Source organism: Penicillium verrucosum (assembly GCF_028828655.1).
Source record: "Penicillium verrucosum strain IBT 35672 chromosome Unknown utg000001l_segment0_segment0, whole genome shotgun sequence".
NCBI classification, from domain to species: Eukaryota; Fungi; Ascomycota; class Eurotiomycetes; order Eurotiales; family Aspergillaceae; genus Penicillium; species Penicillium verrucosum.
In genome coordinates, this window is record NW_026643210.1 from 2,207,670 (window position 1) to 2,235,031 (window position 27,362).

At 45.9% G+C, this 27,362-nt stretch overlaps 6 protein-coding genes across 6 annotated transcripts; 3 read left to right on the forward strand and 3 right to left on the reverse strand.

Annotated features, from left to right (window-relative positions):
• Positions 1-1,286: 1,286 nt before the first annotated feature.
• Positions 1,287-3,773, reverse strand: N7516_000808 (putative APSES transcription factor; the record flags this gene model as incomplete). Its single annotated transcript, XM_057213530.1, has 3 exons — positions 1,287-3,154; positions 3,219-3,405; positions 3,495-3,773. 3 exons carry the CDS (start codon positions 3,771-3,773, stop codon positions 1,287-1,289), a joined length of 2,334 nt encoding a protein of 777 aa, XP_057075413.1.
• A 93-nt stretch (positions 3,774-3,866) lies between these two features.
• On the forward strand, positions 3,867-4,378 carry N7516_000809 (NADH dehydrogenase [ubiquinone] 1 beta subcomplex subunit 7). The gene is made up of 3 exons (XM_057213531.1): positions 3,867-3,967; positions 4,032-4,153; positions 4,252-4,378. Exons 1-3 carry the CDS (start codon positions 3,916-3,918, stop codon positions 4,354-4,356), a joined length of 279 nt encoding a protein of 92 aa, XP_057075414.1. The 5' UTR covers positions 3,867-3,915; the 3' UTR covers positions 4,357-4,378.
• Positions 4,379-5,891: 1,513 nt separating this feature from the next.
• Positions 5,892-8,258, forward strand: N7516_000810 (glutamate--cysteine ligase; the record flags this gene model as incomplete). The annotated part of the gene is made up of 7 exons (XM_057213532.1): positions 5,892-5,902; positions 5,958-6,030; positions 6,100-6,165; positions 6,233-6,375; positions 6,427-6,552; positions 6,606-7,191; positions 7,251-8,258. The coding sequence occupies 7 exons, from the start codon at positions 5,892-5,894 to the stop codon at positions 8,256-8,258; spliced, it is 2,013 nt and encodes a 670-aa protein (XP_057075415.1).
• A 172-nt stretch (positions 8,259-8,430) lies between these two features.
• On the reverse strand, positions 8,431-8,907 carry N7516_000811 (uncharacterized protein; the record flags this gene model as incomplete). Its single annotated transcript, XM_057213533.1, has 1 exon — positions 8,431-8,907. The coding sequence occupies one exon, from the start codon at positions 8,905-8,907 to the stop codon at positions 8,431-8,433; it is 477 nt and encodes a 158-aa protein (XP_057075416.1).
• A 923-nt stretch (positions 8,908-9,830) lies between these two features.
• On the forward strand, positions 9,831-11,662 carry N7516_000812 (uncharacterized protein; the record flags this gene model as incomplete). The annotated part of the gene is made up of 4 exons (XM_057213534.1): positions 9,831-10,091; positions 10,149-10,335; positions 10,397-11,017; positions 11,070-11,662. The coding sequence occupies 4 exons, from the start codon at positions 9,831-9,833 to the stop codon at positions 11,660-11,662; spliced, it is 1,662 nt and encodes a 553-aa protein (XP_057075417.1).
• A 5,210-nt stretch (positions 11,663-16,872) lies between these two features.
• Positions 16,873-18,573, reverse strand: nsdD (GATA-type sexual development transcription factor NsdD; the record flags this gene model as incomplete). Its single annotated transcript, XM_057213535.1, has 4 exons — positions 16,873-17,085; positions 17,185-17,502; positions 17,635-18,484; positions 18,542-18,573. 4 exons carry the CDS (start codon positions 18,571-18,573, stop codon positions 16,873-16,875), a joined length of 1,413 nt encoding a protein of 470 aa, XP_057075418.1.
• Between the last annotated feature and the right edge of the window lie 8,789 nt (positions 18,574-27,362).

Sequence of the window (27,362 nt, forward strand, 5' to 3'; positions counted from 1 at the left end):
GCAGACGTGGCTGTCATGAACGCCTGACAATGCCCCTAGAGCCGCTCGTCGCTGATGCCAAGCTGCCAGCGCCAGCCAATGGGTTTACCTGGGCTTCTAGCTCATAATTCAATCGGATCTCATTCTGATCATTATTACAGCCCTGTCAATCATACCCTGTCAATCATACATGCTGCGATGACGATGAATACCGGAATCTAGTTAGTGTAGGAGAACGATGATGTTTTCTCATATGATCTTATTATTTTAGAAACGGCTCCCTTCTGGTACAACTTGGTATGATGCCTCTACCACGTGATCAAGCCTTCCCCTGAATTATGAAACAAGCAGAGAAAACGCCGTGTGCTTGTTGCTATGCCCAAAGCTAACGACAGCTTTGGCAACCTGAAATTGGCTTCATGGATGACGCCTAGGTGAGCATGCAGGTCCAATCTGATTAACGACAACTGCCATATCAGATATTCTGTGGACGATCGATCTTAAATGAACTTGATCCCGACCAATTAAGATGATCATACCCCGCTATCGGCTTATGAACCAAGGCGTAGAGGCATGATTCCAATGGAGTTGACATTGTTCATGGGCAATTCATGGATTTCTTAATCAGGGAAAGAGCTGGCTCTAGTACGGTGTAAAATGCGCGACGATAGTGATGGGCTCGTACTGTTGCGTACTTTCAGGGATTATATATAGAACACGATGATAAGACCCTCGTGCTATGACCAGGTGGAATCGCACAGACCAGGAAACTGCCCAGTGAGATCGTCGGCTAGCGTGATTACGATCTACAACGGTTCAAGAATGAGGATTGCCAACAGTAGAATTTCACCGAATTTCACACAGGCGCTGGTATAAACCACGCCTTTTGCCACCCTAAACGAATCATACATGTGTAAAGTACATCTCACCCCCTCCTGGCTCCATATTTCGCATCTCGCCTGTTAGGGAACTGCTGTTCCCCATGTTGTATGTACAATATGCAAACACTCCTATGGTCTGTACAGACGCACATGAAAATGAGTATGGCAGTATGTGCTTGCATTGTCTGCTTGTGGGTCATAATACCAGTAAGATAAAGAATGAGACCCATGATCACAATTAGATGTGAGTTGTTGATGAGCCATGAGAGGATGAAGAAAAGATAAGAAACAATGGATAAGGAGAAAAGAAAAGAAAGATGAAGATGTGGGGTATCTGCTGGCTGAGATAGTGTGCCAGAGGAAGAAAATCAATGAGTCGTGAAATGTAATCAAATATCGAGTCCATGGGTGCGATCTCGAGGAAACTTAAGCATCCACTGGGACATCGGTTCCAGGAAGAGCGGCCGACTCATTCTGGGATGTTAATTGTCGATGACCTAGTTCGGGAGTGGTGCCCTTGCCGTTCATTCGGTCAAATTCCAATGTTTCAGCCAACTCCGCAGCCATGGGGTCCAGATCTTCTTCTTTGAGTCCGGTCGCCAAGGCCACTAGCTTGCGGTGCATGTCGAACTTGGTGCTCACACCCGCATCCGCTGTTTGTTGGGCTAAATCCTTAATAGCATTGCGACGTATCTTCTGCGCAGAGCAGAGCTCTTGAGCGAGTCGATACCGAGCCATTAATTCGTCTTGCTCAAGGGACGCCGGGGTAGGTTTAGGTACCTCCGTAATAGCAAACTGTTCGGCCAACCGAGCATATTGGATTTGCTCAAGAAGCGACTCATAGCTTGCCCGCAATTTTTCATATCGACCAGCTTGGTCGTCGTTGCGCTCATGCTCGGCCTCCTTAGCTGCCAATGCAGAGAGCTGCTTCTGGATCTTCTGACGGTCGGATTCCAATTGCTCGTGTAACGCTTCGGGATTGGCGACATCATTTGAATCTTGCTGGTTGATCTTTGAGTTTCCATAGGTCACGGCAAGCTTTTTATTAGCCTCGGCCATGATTGTCCCAATCTTGGAGAGGAGCTCAGACGTCGCAGGGGCATCCGGGATTGGAGCAACGGACTGTGGATCTGTGCCCACAAGACCAGCTGCTTCAGCATCCATATGTTCATTAGCCATGGTGACGGAAGATGGGGCCGGTGGGATGTCATGGTCATGATGTTGAGAACGCTGTGCGATACTGCTAGCGGTTTCGCCTTTATTATTCACCAGATCGCCAGCGCGGTGGCAATGCACGAGAAGGATGTTCACCAGGCGAAACGCGCCGTTGCGGGCAGCAACCAAGACAGCGGTATCTCCATTCTGATCCTGACATGACAACAACATTTGGATCTCATCTTGCGAGCATGTCTTGCACAATTTATCGAGAAGTATTTCGCAATAATAACGTGAGCTCTTCCACTTTCCCTTGCTTCGAGTATTTTCTGCGATGTGATGGAAGATAGTGGCACCGAACCAGTCTCGGAACGAGACAGTGTCCAGAAGCATATCTAAGAGAGTCGGAAACGTTCTCTTTTCATAATTATTGGTAAACAGAACGGCTCGGACGAGTGGGGTCTCTTCGTGCTCCGAAAGTGCCTTGACGTTAGCCCCTTTGTGAAGAAGGTCTTGCACAATTCCCAAGTCACCCATCGCGCATGCCCAGTGGAGTGCTGTGTTCCCCGAATCATCAATGGCTCGATCGACTTGGAAATGAGCAGGGGGTTCGGGAGGAGGAATGCGTGTTGCCTCTGGTGCATCACCCACGGTCATGAAATAGTCCAGAAGTTGATCGCCATAGATTATGTGTTCTTGCTCGCTGATGGACATAGCGTTTGCCTCATCCGCTCCACGTTTCCGCTTCCGTCCACCATGTGACATTTGAAGCATATCCTCGTCTGCGACCATCGATGATGATTCAATTGTGGCGTGCCCGATTGACTCGTTATCGTCGAACCCTGCATTCATTTCATAGTGATCTTGTGGAATGGTTGGGGGGCCCATGCTGCGCTGGGGTTGAGCAACTTTCAGGCTCTCTGAAGCTGCTACTGCTGCGGCAGCCGCGGCGGCAGCGGCAGCACGATTTGCGGCGGCCGATTTCCTCGGTGCCCTAGGCTTGGATGGAGCTGATGTGTGCTTCGGCGCTGGTGGGGGACTGTGGTCTCCAGCAACATAGTCGAAAATCGGGGCTAGTTTTGTAAGGATGTTGTTGCGCTCCGCAAGCTGTCGACCTTCTGGGAGTGGGATCCATGTTCCTGCGAGCATTACCAGTTAGTAACCTGAAGTTTCTCTTCGGGCCTCATAGATCCCAAGACATACCCTGGTATTTGCCATAGCCTCCCTGGACTTTCTCATGTACCCCCTTCTGGACCTCACGTTCGAGGATGCGCGTTCGTGCAGGCTTATCAAACCCTGCAGCTTTGAGAATGTGTGTTGCATTGACCCAATCATCCCCTCGCCTTCTCATGACACTGTCAGTGTCGAGCTTGAACTCGTACACGGGGACCTGGGAGTGAGAATGTCAGCTGCGCTCGCAGTACATGGAAAACAATCCCATCCGAGAAGGTGGAAGTGTCCAATTAGAAGTATACTTACACTGCTGTAGGTAGCAGAGTAGATGGTGTCCATCCCCGCCATAATGTGCGTCGCCGTTGGCCGCTGCAATTCAGTAGGTTCCCGAAGAGCGATATCGCACGTTGAAGCCGAAACGTCACCCCTAGAAGATCCACAAGTTGATCGGTTTAAGAATTTTGCGAGACTCGATGCATTGCATGCAATAAAAATCCGGACCGAGAACACAGAGATACGATTCGGTGGAGCTTGGGGTGGCATCCCATATACGCGCTGGACGCGTAAAGTGCGCGCTAGGCCCATTTCGGAACATAAGTCATGTGATTGTGTGTCACGTGACCAATATCGGGCCAGCAGGAACCTCAACCGAGCGGGAATCGCCAACTACGCTGTGCTGCTTTTGTTTCCCCGCTCCTTGTCTTTCCACGCCTCAATCTTTGACAAAATGACTGTCATCGAATCAGTTAAAAGTGCCGTTGGCCTTTCGGAGACCTCCGGTAAGATTCTAAGGCCATTGATCAGCAATCAAAAGCCCTAGCAGGAAAGTTGACCAGATTCTAGCAACCCGCCAGGAAATGTCGGAGGCGCGTCTTCCCATGCAATACAGAGATTCATGTGCACACCTTCTGATCCCGTTGAACCGATGCCGGCAAGCAGAGTACTACCTTCCCTGGAAGTGCGAGGTACGAGATCCCTCATTTTGATGCTCCAACCGCACCCGACTCAACCAGAGCGCTTTCCAGAGCTAGTCAACTAATATAGTTCTCTTATTTTCCTTTAGGATGAACGACACTCATACGAGAAGTGCCAGTACGAAGAGTTTAAGAAGCGTGTGGCCAAGATGGATGAGCTGCGTGCCGCCAAGGACGGCGCCCGGAGCAACTGAATTATGGGACCGTCGGTATGCGCGGCCGGTGCTGCTGCTGCTGCTAAAATAGCAGGAAATGTAAATAAGAGATACACCGAAATTGCTTATGGATTGCCTTTTGGCGTTGGGACCTTTCATCAAAATCGGCCACTTTATTTTCTTCACCAATCTGGACAACAATTGCGTTGGCAACTTGATGCTCTGTTTGACATTGGCTAGATTGTTACCTAGCATGTTTCTCAGAGCTTCTCGGATCAAGCATATGTCCATGAACAGCTTGTCATTTGGCATAGGTCCTATACTACCCCAGGGGTTTGGTTAATGAATTTCCCGGGGCTCCTTGGTGGCAAAAGACACTAGGATTAGTTATAATTAGTTAGTTATATAGTTATTTTAGTGGACTTAGACTGCACCGCTGTTGTCTACGCAATCATGCATTGTTATAGCCTACCAATGTAAAACTCGCGAAGCTCATTCGGGCCGCTTATTTCATATCTCCCTCTGTGCCTACCTATGTAGACAAACCCCTTGACCTATGACCAAAGCATGTTGCCAAATCAAACACCACCTGATTCAATGATCGTTTGTGACTTTATAAGCTTAAGCGGCAAGTTCTATTGGCTACATTGCTGCCGATTGGTGGTATGTATGCTATTTACGCTAGTTATAGTAGACATGATTGTATGATAATTAAACACATGGATGGGTTGAACAAGCCACAAAACTAGTCCTCCGCATATCGCTTTTGATGAAGAGTTACCCGGGCATTTTCTCCTTGGGTGATGTGAATATGCCATATAACATTGCATATAACGTGATACCTGCAGATGTGATGGTTACTTTCATGCAGATTTCATGCTGCCATATCAATCAGTTCTTCTTATATCTAGGCACTTTCTTCCAACCTATCCTGTAGGTACCATCTCCATAGTTTAACCTGGTGTGTAGAGAATTGAACACCATTCTAGTTCATTTTGACATTAGCTACTGACTATGATATCTGTGACTTTATTTTCCCTTTATACCTATATGTATACAACGCTCGGACCTATGATAGACGTTCCTATGGCGATCTTTGAAGACGCAAGTGCAGGGTCTCATTGCACCACCTCTATATCACCACCTCAAGCTGTTTTTCTATACCAGGACACTCCATGTTCAAACATTTCCCAAATTGAGGTCAAATGAAGACCTATATAAAAAGGCATTATGGGATTAAACCTTGGAAGTCTCTCGATATCCTCGGAATTGTGACAAATCATGATTAATAATACGAAGGTTTCGTAAGGCAGGGAAATAAAACTCCCGCCGTTATCGCCGCCCCCGCCAGAAAATCGGTCGGCCTCCGAAAAATCGACCCCCCTCATTGCGATTTACCCAGGAATTACAGAGAATCAATTAGAAAGGGGACTATGCGCAGGTCTATGTCTCTTTGAATACTCTTTATTCGACCTTTGGCTTTCCTAGTCACTCTGGGATTCGTCTTCTCTCTTCTATTTTATACTTGTGCCGAGGCATTTTGAGTTTTGCTAGCCTGAGACGTCTCCGACGCGATGGGACTTCTGTATGTGTTTTGAGAGGCTTGATCTACTATTTGGAATCCCTCTAATCCCAAGCAGAGCACTTGGAACAGCGCTGGAATGGCCGGAAGCCAAGAAAAGGGCGGGCCAGGTGCGCCAGTGGGGTATCGAGGTACGCCGCTTGTGTTCGATCCGTCTAGATCGGCAACCGAAACAACCTCGAGATGTCTGACTTGATTAGCAATTACTTGCCAATTGGCGCAGGGCACGAGGCAAAGAACGTGATGCTCTTCTTTGGGGCGATGAGGTATGTTGTTCTGGCCCGCATAGTGTTTCCCGGTCGCAATTCGCTGATCAGTTCCCCTCGATGATAGGTTGAGTATCTTGTGGTAGCTCTCGACGACCCGGTGAAGAAAGCACGGTTATCTCTAGCCCAGGCTGAGATTTTGAAATCACTTGCAAGGGACGAGGAGCTATGGAAGTCTGGTTCCGGCAAGGGCAGCGAAACTGGGGACCAGTGAGTGTGATTTGATGTCCAGCAGGAACTAGTATATCTGACACCACCCAGTGATGGGGAGGAGCCGCCTCATTTCCACCCCGAATTTGGAAGGTTCATGTTGGAGGCCACTCCTGGACAGCCTTGGGGAATCGGGTTTAAAGACCTACTCAAGGTGGAGTCCAATATGAAGTGGAGGTAAGCTCTTTCAGCAACACAACTTTACTTGAAACATGCTAATAGGCTCCAAGACGAGAAGTTGCAAAAGCACACATGGCTCCGAATGAAGTCCCCATTACCCTAACAACCTTCCCTCGGCTGGGAACCAATGATGACTACATCCAGCCATATTATCCTCCGTCTGGACCAGCTCTCCGCTCGCAGTTTGTCCCGGATGAGATTGCCAACCCCCATATCCGATTCCCTACTCTGGCTGCCAACATTCGATCCCGAAGAGGTCGCAAGGTCGAACTGAATGTACCTGTTTTCCACGATACAAATACGTCTAAGCCATTTAAGGATCCAACAGTTAACTACGACCTTCATAATTGGCCCGAGGACGACGACGTCCGCAACGGCGCAGCCAAGGACGATCATGTTTACATGGACGCCATGGCATTCGGAATGGGCAGCTGTTGCTTGCAGATCACCTTCCAAGCAAAGAATATGACAGAGGGCAGAAGACTTTATGATCAGCTGAGTCCTTTGGGGCCCATTCTTTTGGCCCTGACCGCCGCTACACCCATCTATAAAGGTTTCCTAGTGGACACAGATGTGCGATGGAACCAAATTGGCAATGCAGTCGATGACAGGACACCCGAGGAACTTGGTGAAGCTGTAAGTTTTCCGGGATGATACCTTTGGCCCACCAAACCCACCAAACTAACCTCTCGCAGCCTCTTAAGAACGACCGGTGGAGAATTCCCAAGTCGCGATATGCCTCTAATTCGACTTATATCTCTCAGGATCCTCGTCTCCGGAAAGAATACTTCGATCCTGATCTAGTCGTTGATGAGGATATTAAGAAACGCCTCATGGACGGGGGAATGGATGATCTACTGGCGACGCATTTTGCACACTTGTTTATCCGTGATCCCCTGGTCATTTTCTCTGAGGATCTCGAAGAACTGGATCTTAACAAGAGTGACCACTTTGAGAATTTACAGTCCACTAATTGGCAGCACATGCGATTTAAGCCGCCGCCACCTGATAAAGATGATATTGGCTGGAGAGTTGAGTTCCGGTCTATGGAGATTCAAATCACAGATTTCGAGAACGCCGCATTTAGCATTTTCATCGTCCTCATTACTCGTGCCATCCTGAGCTTCGATCTCAACTTCTACATCCCGATCCAGCGTACTACTGAGAATATGGAGACGGCACACGCTCGCAACGCTGTTCTTGATCGGAAGTTCTGGTTCCGCAAGGACCCCTTCCCTCGCAGGGTACCCAAAAGCGCACAGCAATCAACCAACGGCAGCACCTTCTCATCTACGACATCGTCGGCTGTGAATACTCCGCCTCCATCGCCTCCTCTTGGTCCTGTTGAGACAGAGTTTGATCTTATGACCATCGACGACATTGTGAATGGATGCGCAGACGGATCATTCCCGGGTCTCATCCCGCTTGTGGAGTCTTACCTTAACAGCGTCAATGTTGACGTTGAGACGAGATGTTTCCTGGCCAGCTATCTTGATCTAATCCGGAAGCGAGCCGATGGAACTCTTTGGACCGGGGCTCGTTGGATGCGTGAGTTTGTAGCCAAGCATCCTAGCTACAAGCAGGACAGTGTCGTATCTGAGGAGATCACATACGATCTAGTGAAGGCTGTTGAGGAGATGACTGTCAAAGAAGGCAAAAAGGGATCAGTCGGATGGGAACTTCTCCGGGGCAAAAAGATCTAAATAAGAGGCATCTACACACCCACACAGAACTAGATATCCAGAGTGTGAGCATGTATAGCGGAAACTTCAAACAATTTGCAAATACTCATGACAATTGTGAGGCAGCCCTCCTTGTCACGGCATCTGATGAATCTTAATTTTCTCATTTCCCCAATGTCTCCAACCAAAGTACTCATTCCAGCAGCATTTCCTCCTCAGTCGGCAATCGACACGAGTCCGCCAGCCCAGTCACCTTCCATTCGCCGTTGAGTTTATGCAAAACAAAAAGTTCAACACCAACATGGTCCACAACCCCATTGATCTTCGCCCGGAATGGCGCCCACACAGCGGCCAAGTTCAAACTTCCTGTTTCGTGCACCTTCACCTCAGGATCCCAGATGCGCTCATCGATGTCGTCTTTGAGCCCAGCGACATGTTCAACGAATGAACCAATCGTACAGAAGCGCAGGGAAGTTGGAGATGGAGGCGAGAGTGTCATTCCTCCTGCTCGGACACAGTGTTTCTCGAAATCGGCACGCGACTTGGTGCTCAGTGCTGCGAGGAAACCTTGCGTGACTGCGATGATGGCGGCTGTTTCCTCGGATTCTAATTGGATGGTTGTCCCAGTTCGAGAGCGATTTGGTAATGACCAGCACATTGCTGATGCCATGATTTAGATGGAGGAAAGCATCAAAGTCATCAAATTATCATTATAATAGGATATTGTCTTGTTATATCTTTCTATCTTCGCTGGTTTTCAAGAGCAAACAACTAGATGTACTTGTGTACCTATATATGTATACCCTCACTATTATTCGGATCACAGCTGTTACCGTTACAGTGTCCATCGGTGTGTTGTTTCGGTCTGTTACACTTTGTCTAACTTTGTCTAACTTTGTTCAATTTCAGGATTTCAGGAACCCTGCGGTCTTGCTGTCATACAAGGGTAAGTACTTGGGTGTCACACATCGACTTAATTGGTGCTTGGTCCGATTTTCATCTTACAATATTCCCATGTCGACTATTTTCGTTGAACTTGATTCTTGTGTTACTAACAGGTGCATGTGGCAGGTATGTGGCAGTTACTAGGGCTATCAGTTCCAATGATGATATACTGCGCTTTATATATCTCCTTTTACTACATTGCGAATCTCTATATCTCGGAAGTCAGCTTAAAAGCTTCGGTTAATCCTCGGAGTGATTGATATGACCTATGACCAAAACAGACAATCGTCCGTCAAAGTTTGGAGAAGCCGGGCCACGAAACTAAATACCCCGGACTATCCTGAAGGGGTATTGGTGGATGAACACTCTCCACTTCTTGTTATAATCCGAATTCTACTCCAATAACTTATTGTTCCCACTTGCTATGTAACTATCTTGTTTTTGCTACATGACTAGGAAATATATCAGCCATTCACATCTCCCGTATGTTGATCACAGACCATTTGAAATTGATTATAAGGTTTTCCCCCGCACCCCGGACATCCTCCGACTTCCGGAGATAGTAGTATGTATGGTACTATAAAAGAAATTGAAACGACATACAGTGGAAGGACTAGAGTGGAAAAGTGAATGTCCATCTATATCAATATGATTGCATTTGCGACCGGCTTTCTGCTATGGACAGCAGTCCATGCTGTCCCTACAAAATCGTCTCCTACGGTGGCAGTGCGCAATGGAACTTATACTGGAGTGCGAAGCTCAACCTACAACCAGGATTTCTTCCTGGGTATGCCCTATGCACAGCAGCCAGTGGGGAATTTGCGCTTCACTGTGCCGCAATCACTGAATGCGAGTTGGGATGATACACGCGATGCGACACAGTACTCGGATATTTGTGTTGGATATGGAGTAAGTACAGTTCTTTCAGTTACGTTCCAAGATGATTCTTACCAATGTATAAATTAGACGGACTCGATCTGGTATCCTCAATCAGAAGCATGTCTTACCCTAAACGTAATTCGGGGCTCAGCTACCAATGAAGACTCGAAACTTCCCGTTGGAGTGTGGATTCATGGCGGTGGATTTTATCAAGGCTCTGGTGCTGATGAGCGTTACAATATGTCTGCAATTGTGAAAAACTCATATGAGATCGGTATGGATCTCGCGCTCTCGTTGGATACTTGGAAGCCTGGTCTAACTAGAATTCTTTTAAGGAAAACCGTTCATCGCTGTCACGCTGAACTATAGACTGTCAGCATGGGGCTTTATAAGCTCCAGTCAAGTCTCTGGCAGCGGGAACACCAATCTTGGATTGAGAGATCAGAGGCTGGCGCTTCAATGGGTCCAGGAAAACATCGGCGCATTTGGTGGCGACCCCAACAAAGTCACCTTATGGGGCGAGTCAGCAGGTGCCATGTCAGTAGGATATCACCTTACAGCATACAACGGACGAGATGACAAGCTGTTTCGGGCTGGCATCATGCAGTCTGGGGGCTCGATAGCCGCCAGTCCAGGAAATTATACGACGTTCCAATCAAAGTACAACACATTGGCCTCCAAGGTAGGCTGCTCGGACGTTGTGGATTCATTGCAGTGCCTTCGTGAAGTACCATTTGAGGCGCTTAACACTGTTCTAAACGGCACGGAGGGCGCCTCCGATTACAACTTCTCGCCGGTCGTGGACGGGGACTTCATTCGGAACTGGGGTAGTATTCAACTGAACAAGCATGCATTCGTGAAAGTTCCTATCCTTGCCGGCACCAACACGGATGAAGGAACATCATTCGGGCCCAAAGGAATCAACACCACAGAGCAATGGTATCAATACTTGACAGGTATGAATAATAAATATACTACACTATACCAACCAGCAGCTAACCCATCCAGACGGCGGGTTGAACTTCCAAACACCCCCCTCTGTAGCCAAGCGCATCCTCGAACTCTACCCCGACGACCCATCGCAAGGCATTCCAGTATATCTCGGAGACCAGCGGGTACCATCAAACGGCCAGCAATGGCGCCGCACCTCAGCCTTTTCAGGTGATCAAACGATGCATGCGAATCGCCGGCGACAATGCGAAGCCTGGGCCGAGACATCAACCCCGGCATACTGCTACCGGTTCAACGTGCGCTCGGCAGATGTGCCACTCCTTTCAGGTGTGACTCATTTTGAGGAGGTAGCATTTGTATTCCACAACATTGCTGGACTGGGATATCACTACGGCAAACCATTTAATGGGGTGCCGCAGTCGTACATTGACCTCAGTTCTACGATGACGAGCATGTGGGCGTCTTTTATCCACGACCTCGATCCAAACCTGGGTGTTGTCAAGACCCCTATACATTGGGATTCCTATTCCGCAAACAAGCCCGTTGATCTCTGTTTCGATGCCAATACTACCAGTCATATGGAGGCTGATACATGGCGCAAAGACGGGATTGACTATATCAACTCTGTTGCGCGGGCCTTTTGGCGGTAGAAGATGTGATTACAGTAATTATGGTACCTACCTAGGTAGGTAGAAAATACAGCTTATGTTAAGCTTACAAATAAATCCAGCAGAAACCGGACCCAATATCTACCTTGGTACATAGGTCCGAATTAAGACCATCAAACCATGGAACCATTTTTAGTTATGGAATCCACTAGCCACGCGAGTATTGCATCACTGCCCAGGTGGATCAAAGCCAAACTACGCCAAGACACTATAGTACGGAGTACTTCCTATCTTTTAATATCGAAATTAAGACACGCAATCTATATGTTGCAGCCCACGAAATAAAAGAAAAGGGGAGTGCCTTGGTAGTTCCAGCTCAAGTCGAACTACTCAGTATAGCCGTGCGCAATCTATAGTTACCTCGTTAGACTCACTAAAGCTACAGATCGACCTCAATATTCAGTTTGGCAGCTCAATTACAATGGAGATCAGAGTTGCAGCGGAACTCTTATTTTAGAACCATGGTTACCATCATCCCGAACCCTCCGAGGGATTCAATAATGTGGTTTTACCTTTCTAGACCCACGATATGTCTCACCCCTAAAGTCGATCCGCTATGAGACATACAGGTCCGATATATATTAAAATAGGCGTTGAGAGCGGGTCACCCCTAAAATGTCCATCCACATCTACATATATTGAAATTCCACCTCCACAGGAATGTAGCCGTCCCACTCCAGGCGCTTATCGCGCAAATCCCGTAAAAAGCAAAACCCGACAAAGCCTGCCGTCTCCACCACAGGTACGGAGTACTTACATGAAGGAGCAGCTGCGATTTACGACGTACATTGGCTGTGTGTGAGATACTCACCGAACTCGCATGGAGAACGAGCATTTCAAAATGGATCAGACCCGTGACGTGGTCAGAGCTTACAAATTCACTCGAGATACACAGCCCTGGGAGGATCTCACATGCCGACGACCCCAATACAATACCTGCCCAGCCCTTTTTTCCCCCTCCATGAGGGTACAAAGTTGTACATCATACATTCCAAAGCTCACCGCCACAATTTCAGCAATGGCGCTTGCCGAGGAGCCCATCTCAGATCGCAGGCGGGGGGATGCTTGCATTGAGTAAGGATCTCCTTCCTGCACCTGGGGACTGCATCAAGATCGGGGCGGGGCTGAAATTCTACGATTTGAAACTTTCATTCATGCATGCACGACTAGTGGTTTTTTTAAAGACGGTTGCCTCCTTTTTCTAATACAACCTGGCCAAAACCAAACATACAGCAGTGTATGCATCCCTTCTGCAAGCCATCTTCCGGGAGATCTCGGGCACTCAATCTGGGGTTCCGGGCAGATGCAGCTGTTCGCTCGATCTCGGGCACAATGCAGACTTGAACTATTGACTTTGTGCAGCTCGCAGTGGAGTACTTCGTATCCTGATAGCACAGTATAACTAGATCAGCCTTTGTGTCTACCCAAGATGCAATCTTGTTGGTATTACTCCGTATACTCCGTACGAAATACGCAGATCAGTAAATAATCCAAAGACAAGCCAAGATTGAAATCAATAGTCGGTCCCATTTGGCGAGTAATTCGATTCGTTCTCCACCGCCCTATGATCCCATACGATTGGCCCCAACCAGATAGACTTTTTACCAAAAAGGGTATTTCCGCTGAATTCCAATATGGAGCCGCTAGATCCATGGGTCTCACCCGGGAACGACCGGTTGGGAAATCAAAAGGCAAAAGTAAACGAGAATGAAGTGATGGGTCGGGGTTAGCCCCCATCCAATCAGAATCCGGTTAGTTGATCTGCACATTAATTAGTTTTGGGTGAAGAAGATGATCGCGTACAACATATACCCTTCAATAATGACTTGGTAACACAAAACATAACACCTACATAGGGTGAATTTGAGTGTTTCGGATAGATCCGCTGCAGTTGGTATTGTAATGTCTGCATTTGAAAAGGAGAAAGAAATAATGATAAATGCAATAATACTTTATACTTGCATACTCCATACGATGTACAGATGCAGAGCACTAAGTAATGCAAGTCCGAGAATTTATATTGTACTCCGTATAATAAGAAATAGCGCATGCTTCAATATACTACAACTAGCTAAGGCAGGGAAGGAAGGGAAGGCAGAAGAAGACCTAAAGAACAAGATCCTTTATGCTCCACTCAGTCCATCCATCCCAAACTCGGCATGGCGTGGGAGGCCCGGGAGCCTGAGTAAAATACCGATCTACCACTTGCACCCTTTTTAACTCTTGACAATGTACCAGGTTAGGTCGCGTGGACCTTCACAGGAACCTTCACAGGAAAACAACATACACCGACATTTATTCCACACAGAGTTCTGACAGCAGGGAGAGACCGTCGCCGTGGTCGCCGTCGCCGTCGCCGCCGCAACCCCCCACAACGGACAGTTCGCAGCAAAATATTGAATGCGATCTATATGATCCCACAAGATAAAGTTTGTATCGGCCACCGATCCAAGGCTTATGGGCCGCACAGCACAGGCCTATTGACGATCAACAGCGTCATATTTTTCTAAAATAGGTCGGTGGTACTCCGTACTCCGTAGGCAAAAGTGCGATCATAGGGTGTCCACACAAAAAGATTTATTAATTCGTGGAGATGGTTCAAGTTATATTCTTTTTCCGTGTTGTACTCCGTGTTGTATTCCGTGTACGGAGTACGGATGTACGTTATTTTCACATTTTCGCTTATCTACCGAATGAACGAATGGATTTCGGCAGTGTAATCCAAGCCCCACGAATGGATACGTCAAAGTTCGCTAGTCCGTTTTCTTTCTCTACGATCGTCCGGTAAGATATAGAGATTTTCACCGTCAGATCCGACACACCACATAAGAGTTGCAGTGCCATACATTTCCCCACCGTACGGAGTCCGCTGTCTACTGAATAGGGTGTATAAAATTGACTGTGGACGCGAGCGGCTTTCCCGGTCGCGTCTCGGCGGTGTCTCGGGGCGGTTCAGGGCGGTGCTGGAAGGCGGAAATAAAATTCGGTTCGAGTCCAAATCCCATTTTGTGGCATGGTGGATAACTTTTGTCGAAAAGGCTAGTATTACGGTTAGTTAGTTATAAAGTGGGAATGGGTACCCCGTACACGTCCGGAGTAACGTAAAAAGCTGCCCCAGGTGTCCACCTGAGCAGGTGGCCTCGGCGAATTGAATGTGTCAGCATGTCCAAAAACGGAATGCACATTCCATGGCTCTTTCCAAGATGGGCTGTACGCCACGTTTTTCCTTTTTTTTTGGTTTTAGACTCCCTTTTTGTATTTTGATCTATGGAAATACGTAAATACATGTAGTGGACAAGAGTAAGGGACAAAGGAGGTTTGTACACGACAAGCCAATGGCATAGATCCCCACACAGGGATAAACGAAACGTGCAATCTCGAATCTCGATCGATTCGATTTTACCCAATCTTAGGACCCTACTAGCTGATTTTCTTGAATTACCACAGCAAATAATATTCCGTCATCGTCCTTCTTAAACCCCACCTAATGAACTAGCAGAAGTAAACAAAGAGACGTCAAAATGATCAACTCGTTTTACGTATAATAAAGTAAATTGCTACTTCCTAAGTGAGAATAGTAGGTACAATCCGGGATGGCCTCTGTAAACTCTCCAGACCATCGGAATGCACTTGCAGAGGCGGTCGATTCCTCCGAACATGGGTTCCCCCATGTGGACTCACGAACTAAGCTGTCAACCTCGGGAATGACAAATCTCGAGACTCGGCCTTTTGATCCACCTATTATATACTAGGTATGGTGTACCTTACATACAGCGGAATGTGGCGGTCTGTAAATAAGGCTCCTACCTAGGTACATGTAAAGTAACTAATGCAATTTACAGGTAAGATCGCGGGTCCTCAATGTAGCATAATATCTGTAACTATACATATATATATATATGTATTGATTACATGTAGTTAACTAGTTATATGTATTGGAAAGGTGAATGATGTATTCTCCGTATTTTAATGTGTATTTAATCTAATTCTAATTTTGAGATCTCATGCCCGATCCCGATCCCAATAGATCGGATCTGATTATCCTAAACACAAATACCTGCAGCGAATGATCGCACTCCAATCCCACCCGCTAGTTGGGTAATAAGTCGGAGTGTCTATTGGTCGTCATTTTATTACGAAGTGAAGAAACATCTCTCTAGAATCATAGAGTTCGAATAAGCGTGTTCCTTCCACGATATAATGGAGATCTAAAACCCACTTCTAGATTAAATGAATTCCAAATAGTTTTTGTATTAAGCCACCTACATGTACAATACTATAACTAGTTAACTAACTATTCTAGTTAGTTATATATTATTATAGTTATAGCGAATCGGGCCTTCCAAAAAGAAAAGCCAAGGAATCATGCCATACTCTCTTCGCCACAATGCACGTCCAACGCTCATTCAAAAAAGGAACTGTAAACCAGGAAAAAATACGCGAGATCATGCCACATGAACATAAATAAAAGTATGGTTAAGTTAAAGTCACTCTGGAACCTTCGCTGTCGAGACTTTACGGCCGAGACTATACATGTGGTAACAGCTGGATGTACAAAGAGAGTTGTATTCCTATTGGTGTCATTCCCGCGAAACAATTCCGGGGATATCCACCTCCACACATTGACGAATAAAAGGAAAGTGTCATAAAACCTTGAAGATCGAATATCAAATAATCGACTGGGAGCCACAAAATGAACCATAAATGTAACGCTGAATGAGACATCGTACACACATCATATCAGGGACATACTCGAACAGAATAGCTCAGGGGGAACAAGACAGAAAATGCAGGGTATAAACCAATAACGGTATTGAGAGATAGAGGGAAAACATTGAGGTAAAAAGAGAGGGAATAAGAAAAAGAACCCAGAAAAGTAAAGAAACCAGTTTCAGACCAGGCCAATGGCCATTGAATCATCAAAGGGGGATATCTATGCTAAAGCCGTTTTTCTCCCAGTACCTTGGAAGCTGTTGGGGGGTATTATATAAGAGCACCGAGTAGGGAAAAAGAGTCCCAAAAGAAAAGGAAAGGAAAAAAAAAGATCAAGGGAAGACATAAAAAACCCAGCAAAAAGAAAAATATGCCGAACAAGGGAAAGATAGCAGAATCCCCAAAAGAAAATGGCCAAACTCCGTTGCCTTCTATTTCCCACCTTTTTTTTTCCAACGCCACATGAAAAAAAAAGAAGCTTAATGACTGGTTGGTGACGCGGAGTCGAGAACCGACTTGGGCTTCAGGTTTGAACCCAGACTCGCCGCCTTGTGAGCGCCCATCTTGCGAGTCAGCTTGGCGTAATGTAGACCGCAGGCGTTACACAACGTCCGGGCACCATCTGGTCCCCGGCGCCATTCTGGTGTTTCGGCTCGGTTACAGCTGTGGCAACGCCCAGGAGGGGCCGCTTTCTGTAAAACGGGGTTAGCCAGACAGATTCAAGTGGTGGAGTGAGTGGCACAACCAAGTGCCGACCAATCCAGGGGAAATGGAATGAGTCCAGAACTTACTCCACGCCGTTTCTTTGGGTCTGCGCCTGCAAACCCACCAGTGCCTTTGAATTCTTCTTGGTACATCGCCATGTGATCATCTTCCGTCTTGAACGCCTTTCGTTGCGCCATCTGTTCGGCGAGAGCCTGTTCCTGGTTGACCACGGCTGTGCGTATCTGGATCAGGGCATCTTGGTTCCGCCGTTGCATATGAAGCATGTCCTCCACCTCATTTAGCGAGGGGAGGGACCCTAAGAGCGGGCCAGAACGCTGCGTTTGATGTGCGCGAGCTGCGTAGTGCCGTGAAAAGTCCAGGGTTCGCGTACTTAATTCGGCGATCTGTTCCAAAATGTCAGCCGACATGTAATTTCGGGTGAGTTGACCAGCCGTTTAACAATTTTGTCCAATGTGGTTCAAAAATAGAAAAGATGACCAATTTAAAAAAAAGAGGGGGGGAAGGAATATCCATACCTCATTCAAAGATGTCTCCACATCATATACGTCCAGATGCCGTTTCCCGGAGTCGCTATGGGGAGGACCTGGTCGACCCACAAATCCACCCTTGACTTCCTCAACACGCGGCGCACCCATGTAGGCACGGTTATCGTAGGGAGCAGGAGGATATGAGTGACCACCGGACTGTGGTGGGAAGGTGTAATTTGGAGGGAAATGGCCATAACCATTGGGCGAAGCCACGCTACCGGCAGAGGTTGGCGCACTGTACTCATAGCCGGAGGAATTTTGCGATCCAACCGACGTGATTCCTGTTTTGGCGCTCTGTGTAGGAGACTTCCCCGTGCTGATTGAGTGTAGTGAAGGGTTGCGCGAATCTTGTGTATTGATGGAGGCGAGACTGGAACGCGATGCATCTTGCAACTGACCTTGGTGAGAGAAACCGGGTTCCCGCATCAAGGGTCCAGTTGGTGGTCCATTCGAAAAGGGATTCGGTGGTCCAGCTGGACCTTCTGCACTCGGTCGTCCGATGAGATGTGAAGGCGGCGCAGGGTGTGTGGATTGTGGTGGTGGAGCGGAGGTAGATGCAGGGTATGGGAGAGGATTGTCGTTGCCGAGGGCCTCATGGATTGATGGCAGGGATTGTCTTGGAGTGTGTTTTTCCTTCTCGTCTTCCAAGTTGCGACGTACCTCCGGCGACGAGATGTACCCCGGGGGTGCATTCGACGCGTAGGAGTAAGGTAGGGGTTGTCCGGTGTACATGACGTTAGGACTCATCAGAGGAGGAGAAGCGGTGGCGCTCGAAGGGTGTCTGGAAGTGTATCCCGATCCGTCTTTCCCTAGGTAACCTATCGCGGGTAAAGGGTCTCTATAAATTGAAGGCTGGTCAGCTTCGGGAGACTGACTGTAAGGTCGTATGACCAACCTGTGCCTATGTGCGGCTTCCAAAGACCCCATCACGATGGGAGTAAATAAGTTTTGAGGCGATGTCTTCCAGAACAGAAATAAGTGAACCGAAGTTCAAGGTCGGAATGTCGCCTCTCGTGCGACTAGGGAAAAGCGTTCCACCTGTTCGTGCCGAAAGTGATGGAAAAGAGGCCCAGATCCAACGATCCAAAGATCCCGGGGGGCGAAGGTTGGAAGTGGCGTTTAGATGGAGCCCGAGTAACCCGATGAATTAACCAGTAAATTACCTTCTCTTTCTCTCTCCTTTTTCTTTTTAATTTCCTTGATCTTTTTTTGGGGGGTTTTTCCAAAGTAAAAAAATCAATGAAACTTAAGGAAGAAAAATAGAGATCTCTCAAGAGAGAGATAGAAAGGAATAATAAAAGAAACCCCTCCAAAAAAAGTATCTTAAAATCTTGATAAAAACCAAAAAAAGAAAAGAAAAGGGAAAAAAGAGTCAAGATCGCAAACGCAAGGGATATAAAGCGTGGAAATGGGAATGTCAATCCAAATATGAAAGCACGAGGTGGAATGGAGATAAATATAAAAGAATACACCTTTAAGAGAGGGGAAAAGCCAAAAACCAAAAATCAAAGGGGATCGAGGCTACTTCATTTCAGGCTTTAGATTGGAAACGGGAAGCTTAGAGAGGAGTACAGGAACTTAATTTTTTTAATTTTTTAGTTTTTTAGTTATTTAATTATATATTTTACTCTAAAAAAAAAAAAAAACATAAAATAAATAAATAATAAATATGGGGGGGGTTTAAAAAAAAAGGGAACGAAAACGAAAACACAAAAACACAAAAAGATAAATAAAATAGATCGAGATCCGAACAGGGGGAAACTTACCCTGGGAAATTGCCAGATCGTCATAACCTGGTTTTTACAAGGCAAATTACCAACTGTGGATCATCGGGATCATACCTATCACTAGTCTAATGCTGATATCTCTGTGGACCCACAGAATAATTACAGATAGTCTTCTGTACAGCGTATATATCTACCTATGTAACTAATTACAACATACATACACTTCTCTTGAACCTGCAGGATTTCCTCGGTGTGTGTTATCTTGAGACACAATGCGACACTGGTTAGGAACATCGAACATCTTGGTAGTACACAATGTTGCCTACACACGTATCTAATATATTCTCATCACTCATATTTATTTAGTACAGAGTAAATTGTAAATAGTAAGAAATATTTAAATATTTAAATATTTAAATATATTAAAAAAAAAAAGCAAGTTAGCCTACCCCAGAGCCTAGGATCGATCGAGATAAACGGCCGATTCTCAACGTGCTAAGGGACGGCTGAAATACAGGTCGAGTGGCCCATCAGGAGAAGCTAAGGAAAATAGTTCTAGCTCATCACAGTGTTCCAGTATGCTGGAATCAATCTATTATTATATTATATAACAAATAGCGCATAACGCAGGGCAATCCAAGAGTAATCCTAAGATGAACTTAGCTAGTTAGTTAACACGACAAGTATCATGTACGAATACCTGTATTTGGATCCATGTCACATGAGAGAGATCTCCGATTCAAAGTGGGTAAAATGTCAGCCTCGGGCTATGAACTAAACTCAAGTTCGACCTAAGCGGTTAGACCGAGCTTATTAATAAGTGAAGGACATGATGTCAGATCTGTGTTGGTGTCCATAAGTAGTGCTCCAGTACTACAGCAGTCTACTTGGTCTATAACTAATAGTCCAGGGTTAACTTGGAAGGCATCCTTGGAAGGATCTTTTCACTCTTTATAATCTGTATACCTGCAGCATGTGCGCAAAACATGTCCCAAGGCCCCGGTTAACAGAAAAAATGACTCAAAAGGAAAGAATCGAGTCTGGGGGGACATGCAACCCCAAGTAGTGTCACAAAGGGGAAACACAAGATGCACAAGGGGGTCTACAACATACACTAATTCAAGATCTCGAGAATGGGGACACAGAGGGGCTCTTTCCATCGCAACTGGGGGAATCAGAGACGTGGCTGAGGTTACACAGTCAGATCTGAAAGCGCCCGATGTGGTCCAGATTACAACGTTCCATGGTTCACTCGACTTTAATTTATTTTACCTTTTTAATTATTTTCACTTTCTAATTATTTCTTTATATGTTGTACTTGCACTATCCATACTACGAATATCATATGTGGTTCTCATTTTCATTCAAACAGAAAATACCTAGGTACCCGCTAGATACCATTTACGTCACCGAGCCACGCCGTTACAAGCCAAGACCGGGCGCAGGTGAAATCACAAAAGAAAAAGAAAAAAAAAAAAAGAAGAAAATCTGGGAAATACAAACTAAAAGGGAAAATATATATATATAATTAATTAATTAATCAATAAATAATTCGTCAGTCTCGGAGCACGCTACCCCCTTGAGTACCCGCCGAAGAGGATCGGATCGCAAGGGTATTGCAACACACGTTGCTTAAGCTTTAGATCGAGATCAAAACACGGGACGTTTATTGGCGAGATCGCGTGGGCTTCACTCCATCTCAGCCTTTTAGACCCTGACATTTATAATGTGAGAACTGTGTCAGTACAGGGAAGCTTGAAGACATGAGAAACATGGATTTATGGGAAGAGGAGAAGAGGCATATGGGCCGGTTGCCTTTCCAGGCGTCCTGCGTAAAGTCCCGGGAAAATCCCGACTTCGATAGTGTTTAGCGCTGTCTCTATAGTGTCTTGGAATTTTCGGACTTTTTCAACTACGGAGCACTTTAATTTACTATTCCGTACTCCATACGGTATACTCTGCTCTCAAAAGCACCGAAGGATCAAAACTATTTAGAAAATCAATTTTCTGGAGCCTTGAGTTTGTTGGCCTCGGACCCACCACGTTAGACGTCATATTTCCCGTTCAAACTATGTACTAGGATGTGGGTAACTTCTTTCTAGTCTACATGCTCCGTACTCCGTACTGAAAATAAATAAAAAATGTTTAGTTTATCCCTAGCCCCAAGGCTGGCACGGCAGAGCTGTTATGACCTCGTTCGCCTCCTTGATCGCACTTCAGCGCACAGACTCGAAGGGAAGGGGGAGAGGACCCATCATGATGTACGATATACATCGTAAAGGTCCAACGGTCGGCCCAAGGTCTAAAAATCGGAGATCCAAAAACGGCGAAAGGCAATCGCTTCAAGATCTTCGGAATATCCAATGCGGTTGATCTGCGACAATTCTTAGCTGTGCCCATGGCTGTACCATGTACAAAGTACTTTGTACTTTGCACAATCGAGGGAATTATCTCGGATCAGCCTTGCAAGGTATTTGTGATATCTTTCCCATGCATACTCCGTACAAGCAAGAGCAAACCCCGAGTCTGATACATATTTGAATTCCCAGTGCACAGGACTTCAGCTCATGCGCTGGCCACATCCAGGAGGCAGTGTTTTTACTCCCCCAAAAATGAGAATGCGTGTAAGCGCATAATCGCACAATGGACTTTGTTGACGGGTCCGAAATCAACTGCGTGGAAGCGATCTACACAGCAGTCGCTGCATGATGAGAAGCCTAGTGCACCAGCCGGATCTTACTATTTCAGCCACTCTACGATGCATTCCGTGCACACTGGAGATTTAGTGCATGCACGGTAGGTCACTTCCATCTGCCGAGCATGAATGCAGTAAGGATCTCTCTACGATTGGGAGATTCTCCACCTGCAGAATAATGGGGTGCTGAGGAGGAACAAGGCGCAAGTAAGAAGATCACACTGCTGAACCATGATGAGACTCATCACAATGAGATTGGAGGCTGAAATACACAACTACTCTGTCCGTTACGGAGTTGCATCTCTGGTTGTATATCATACGACAAACCAAGTGTGCCTGGGGCATTCATCAGGGGCACCGGATTTCCCCGCGATGTCTCGGCGCCTTTCGATCTGAACTATCAGAATCGCAACTGGTCGCACTAGCCCAGTTGCAGTACGCTATGATGAATCATACACGATCGAAGTACTCCGTATAATTTCTGCAATTGACCTGGTTGTTTTCAATACGGAAAAAAAAACCAGAACCAGTTTTTATGGAGTCCATCCTGGTTGCCTTTTTACGGCAACTAGGAGTGCAGGATGAATTACGTATAAGCCTAGACAGTGAGTTTTCTTTCCTTTTTTTTTTTTTTTTTTTTTGCGGGTCGCGTCCCACTAAGAATATCACAGCATGGTCTGAAGTATTCAAATATAACATTGAACCAGAGTCTGGTGGGGAAGAAGAAATTTCCCTGGAAAATGGCTTTCGGCATCGAAGATATTCACGTGTTTCCAACGCCCCAAGCCCCCATAGGAGATACTATTTGGGCGAATGGCCGCAAATTCACCGAACATTCACATCCAATGGCCAATGAGTTGAGTCCTCGAAGAGATTTAATGCCTATATCAAGCTATCTCCTAGGGAAGGTGCCGATCTTTGGCTAAATGCCTATTCCTTTTGAGTTTTATTTTTTGTACTTACGATACAACCGCCAAAGGCGAAAATCATTGCCTAAGAAGCAGAAGAGAAATGACTTGACAAAATAACTGGAGACAACTGGAGACATGATCTCGCGATTCAGTTGATCAACAAACCGTTAGAACCGTTTTCCCCCCTAAGTTCCGAGGCTGACAAAAGAAAAAAAAATCACAGGAATGTTTTAGCACGCTATCATTATTTGTCCCGAACAATTGTGGAGAACACATAAACAGACGATCACAGAATCCTAACCGCAAAGAGATGACCGACAACTTTCTTGCTCAAGTTGGCAAGAGTTCCAAAATCCGATCCCAATTTTAGTGCGCATCGACCATCGACTGTCATTTTTTTTTCTCCGATGCAACATATGATGATCCTGGGAGATGGCTCACGAACTCGCATCGCCCATAAAAGGGGTGAATACAAAAGTACACCATACAACAACTATCGCGTTGATCTACGATCTAAGACTAATATGGAGTAGCCAATTCCAAGACAGCAGATTCATCGATTCAACCAAGAATAATTGGTTATCTGCTGACATTCAACTGACTCAGCAAAAGAGGCTAAGACACATTCCCCTCACCGGGACAATATATCCATGCAGACACAGCACGGTTCACGTTCCTACGCCATACACAGTAAAACCTCCGGAAATCTACCCAGTCCTCAAATAAAGCATCATGCCATGTCCCGAGACTCCGAAGTGTGGCGGTTCAGGAGGTTATTTAATTCGCCCAGTGGGGAACTCCCGGGGATCTCTTCGATCTCTAATCTCAAAGGAGTAACTTGACAGCTGCAAGTTGACCAAAAGATAAAGGCCAAGGGAAGAAGGAAGAGAGGGTCCGATCCTGGTCTACAAATTGACCAAGGAGAAGAGATCAGGTGGAGAAAATGGGAATGTCTTTTATTTTTGCTCTCAAAAATCAGGACCAACCTGCAAGGCAATCTGCACGTACGGCAAAGGAACGGCACCAACGTTAACAGGACACGGTTTTTCGAACTAGCAAGGGTTCTTTGGCTGTATTGCGCCAGAAGAGGATAAGAGTGACATTATTCGGGCAATATAACAGGAACCTATGTCCTGCAAGATGTCTTAGTGTGTCTTACCGGTTTACAGATTAGACCGAACTCCTCATCGAAGCGTGTCAGATCTACGATATTTCAATGAAAATTGTCTTTTTGATACTAGTTCAGATGGATTGGTAAGAACTCCGCTCCATTACTCCGCTCCCTGGATCATAGGAATATGCAATATATGCAGTGATACTACTGTGATATTGATTAACTATAGATATTCCCACATGAAGTCCTATAGGTACTTTTCTTGCCTCTTGACTCAAATATAGGACATCCTATGGACGGAAGAATGAAGAGCTTTTTTTTTTTTTTTTTCTTTTTCCCCTTGATATCTGTGATTGACAGCCGCACGTTTTCAATTATCCAAGCACACACGCCCACACGGGAGGACTCTTGAGCTAAGAGGTCAGGGATTTTACTCAATTCGCTTGTGTGGATTATAGACAGACCGACATTTAGAAAGAAATCTCCACGGCGACAAAGGGGAAAATAATAACCAAATAGCCAAAACAAAATAAAAATGGGGAAATCAAGCCGGACCGTTCCCAGACTCCACCACAGGATAGACCGCTTCGATCGGCGGGGAGGAATTTCGCATTTCTCATGAAAGTACGGAGTACCTTTTCTCTTTTTCTCTTTTTTCCCCTTTCCCTTCCAGAGACTAGGTGCTTGGCGCCAGCTATTAGTCCCAATGCGGGACTAGCTCAAGCCAAAAAGTTCTCCTGAGAGATTAACGAGATTACAAGTGGGTTGGCCGTTTTAACTGATCCACACTATCTTCAATGGCAAAAGGAATCTCTTTGGCTCCACTAATATTACAGATTCGGCATTTGCCCAAATCCCGAACCATCTTGATCTTTGAAATCTGAGATTACATGTCGGATAGCTCCGCCTGGGCAGAGTGCAAAGTACATAAATGATATAACTATTGATAGCATCTTCATGACGACCTCACTCTTCCATGGAAAATTAGACCCGAATCATTGATTTAGGAATACATATGTATATTGCACTAACTGAATTGCACTAACTGAATCTATCAACAAACTGCAACTCTCTAATCCACAGACAAATAGAAGCCGAGCACGGAGCTTGGGTCGAGAAATTTGGGAGGTTGTACTCCATATACTCCCTACTCAGCCACACGAGGAAATGAGCAAAAGCTAACATGGATACATAGATTAAGATCCGCCGGTGGATACACAGTGGATATAGCAATACATAGGAGTCCCGACAACTCCCTCCAGGTTTCCATGGCTCCATTTGTAGAATATCAATTATATCAACTCGCCTTTTTACAACATATGCAGATCTCGGGAGTTATCTGCCGTTTGGCCTATGCTTCTGCTTGATATACGTACTCCGTACGCGCGCAAAATTGGTTTTTCTTTGCGGGTCGAGACGGCTGAGGAGGAAAGATGATGAATTGGTCTGAAGGTTTGCTGCCGTGTGGGGTGTTGTCAATTTTAGGCCCTGATAATGCTGCATTCCCTGTGTACATCCGTTGGGAAGTATCCAACATGTCTATTTTAAACAGATCGCCCTTGTTTGATGCCTTTTAAGTATAATCTCACTCGGGATACCAAATAGAGACTGGCGCAATACAATACTGTGTTCGGGGGTACGGAGTACTGTGTTCGGGAGTACGGAGTATGTTGGAAAGAACTCGACTGCTCGGCGATCTCTCGGGTACATCCTGAATCTTCCATATACATTTCGTGCTCAGCATCAATAGCTTATTTAGTGCATTTTCGAAAGGATTGATCTACATCAAATATACGGAGTATGCTTGCTGCATCCGAGACCATTTCCAGAGGCAGTTAATGTATAGAAATAGGTAGTACATGCAGTACGGAGTAGGTTATAAATCATATGCACGGGAATCCTTCCGGTCTCGATTTTAAAGTGGACGGGCTCGGCCACATCTCGGTGAAGGTTCAAACGGTTCTCCATTGGACAGAGTGGATGATGATCATAATGGATACTATCCTTCTCTATCGCTGTCACACAGACTACTAGCAAGGATGTCAGGAGGACCAAAAGCTTCAAATAAGCGTAATCGCTTGGCACATAAGCTATGCGGTATTTATGTGATAGTTCCATCTCAAACGATATATTGGTAAATTCCCTCGATTTTTAAGAGCATTGTCCTAAATAGCTGTAGATTCTTTTTTTTTTTTTTTTTTTTTTCCATCTGACTCGTAATATCAGGGACTATTCCAATAGCAATATAACCGAATAGCCGAGAACTGGTTCTATACAAGCGCACCAATCCCTTTTCCCATCCAAACACAAAGTTCGAAATCAAGGGTCCAGTCCATATGGCTACACATCCTACGCTGCAGATATGGCCTATTACAGTATTTGATAGGTGAATTATGCACCCAAGACTTTTGACGTATGAATTAGCAATAAGCCTAGCCCAGTTACATATTTAATTTGACCATCTGGACGAATAATATTCCTCCAGTGAGGTCCAATAGAGTTTTGAATCTGAGCTACCACATGTCAAATAGGAAGTCTCCCGATGATTGGAGAACTTTGAATCTGACAGCTGTGAGCTTCCGCCTGAAGATGTTTTCCATTCCACTACGCATGTTGTTATTTTGTCCAAGATTTTCCCAATGAATAGTTATGCTTTTCTCCAGCTGTTTCTTCCAGCGAAAAAAAAAAAAAAAAAAAAAAGGAAATTATATTAGGCAAAAGTGCGAAATATTCCCGCTTTAATCTCTCAAAATGTCCACGTATCCACCCGATCCCTGTTCCATCTTGTACTTTTACGGGAATCTCCGAATAGAAGCTAAAAAGAACTGGTTCGGCCTGGTCCCAGTAAGGCAATTTCTAGAAGCGGAACCCAAATTTGGCGTTTTCTTCCAAAAGTGTTTCCCCGTTCCCTTCCAATAGTTCATCTCAACGCTATTTTTGTCGCTTTAAGAGGAAGGTGACTGGATGGGCTAGTGGAAAAATCACCCCAACAGATGCCACCCAGCATAACCGAAAGATCGGCAATCGTCAAATATACCAAAACACATGGGCTGGGTCCCCGCAGATCCATGTGCCAGTTCGAAAGGGAACTGACATGAAAACGGCGGTCCACGGCTGATCTGGCAGATTCTGACAGGTTCGACAGGGTCTAGTAGGGTCTAGTAGGGTCTTCACGGTGGGGAGAGGTGGACCAAAGGAAATAGGAATCCACCCCTCCAGGGTTTTTCCTATGAACGTCGTAATTTTATCCTTTTATCCTGGGTACCGAG

Bases quoted from the DNA above. Each gene is read 5' to 3' on its own strand.
- N7516_000809 (XM_057213531.1), top strand. From the start codon at position 3,916: ATGACTGTCATCGAATCAGTTAAAAGTGCCGTTGGCCTTTCGGAGACC. The intron at 3,968-4,031 runs GTAAGATTCTAA...ACCAGATTCTAG, and splicing joins TGGCCTTTCGGAGACCTCCG to CAACCCGCCAGGAAATGTCG. The intron at 4,154-4,251 runs GTACGAGATCCC...ATTTTCCTTTAG, and splicing joins ACCTTCCCTGGAAGTGCGAG to GATGAACGACACTCATACGA.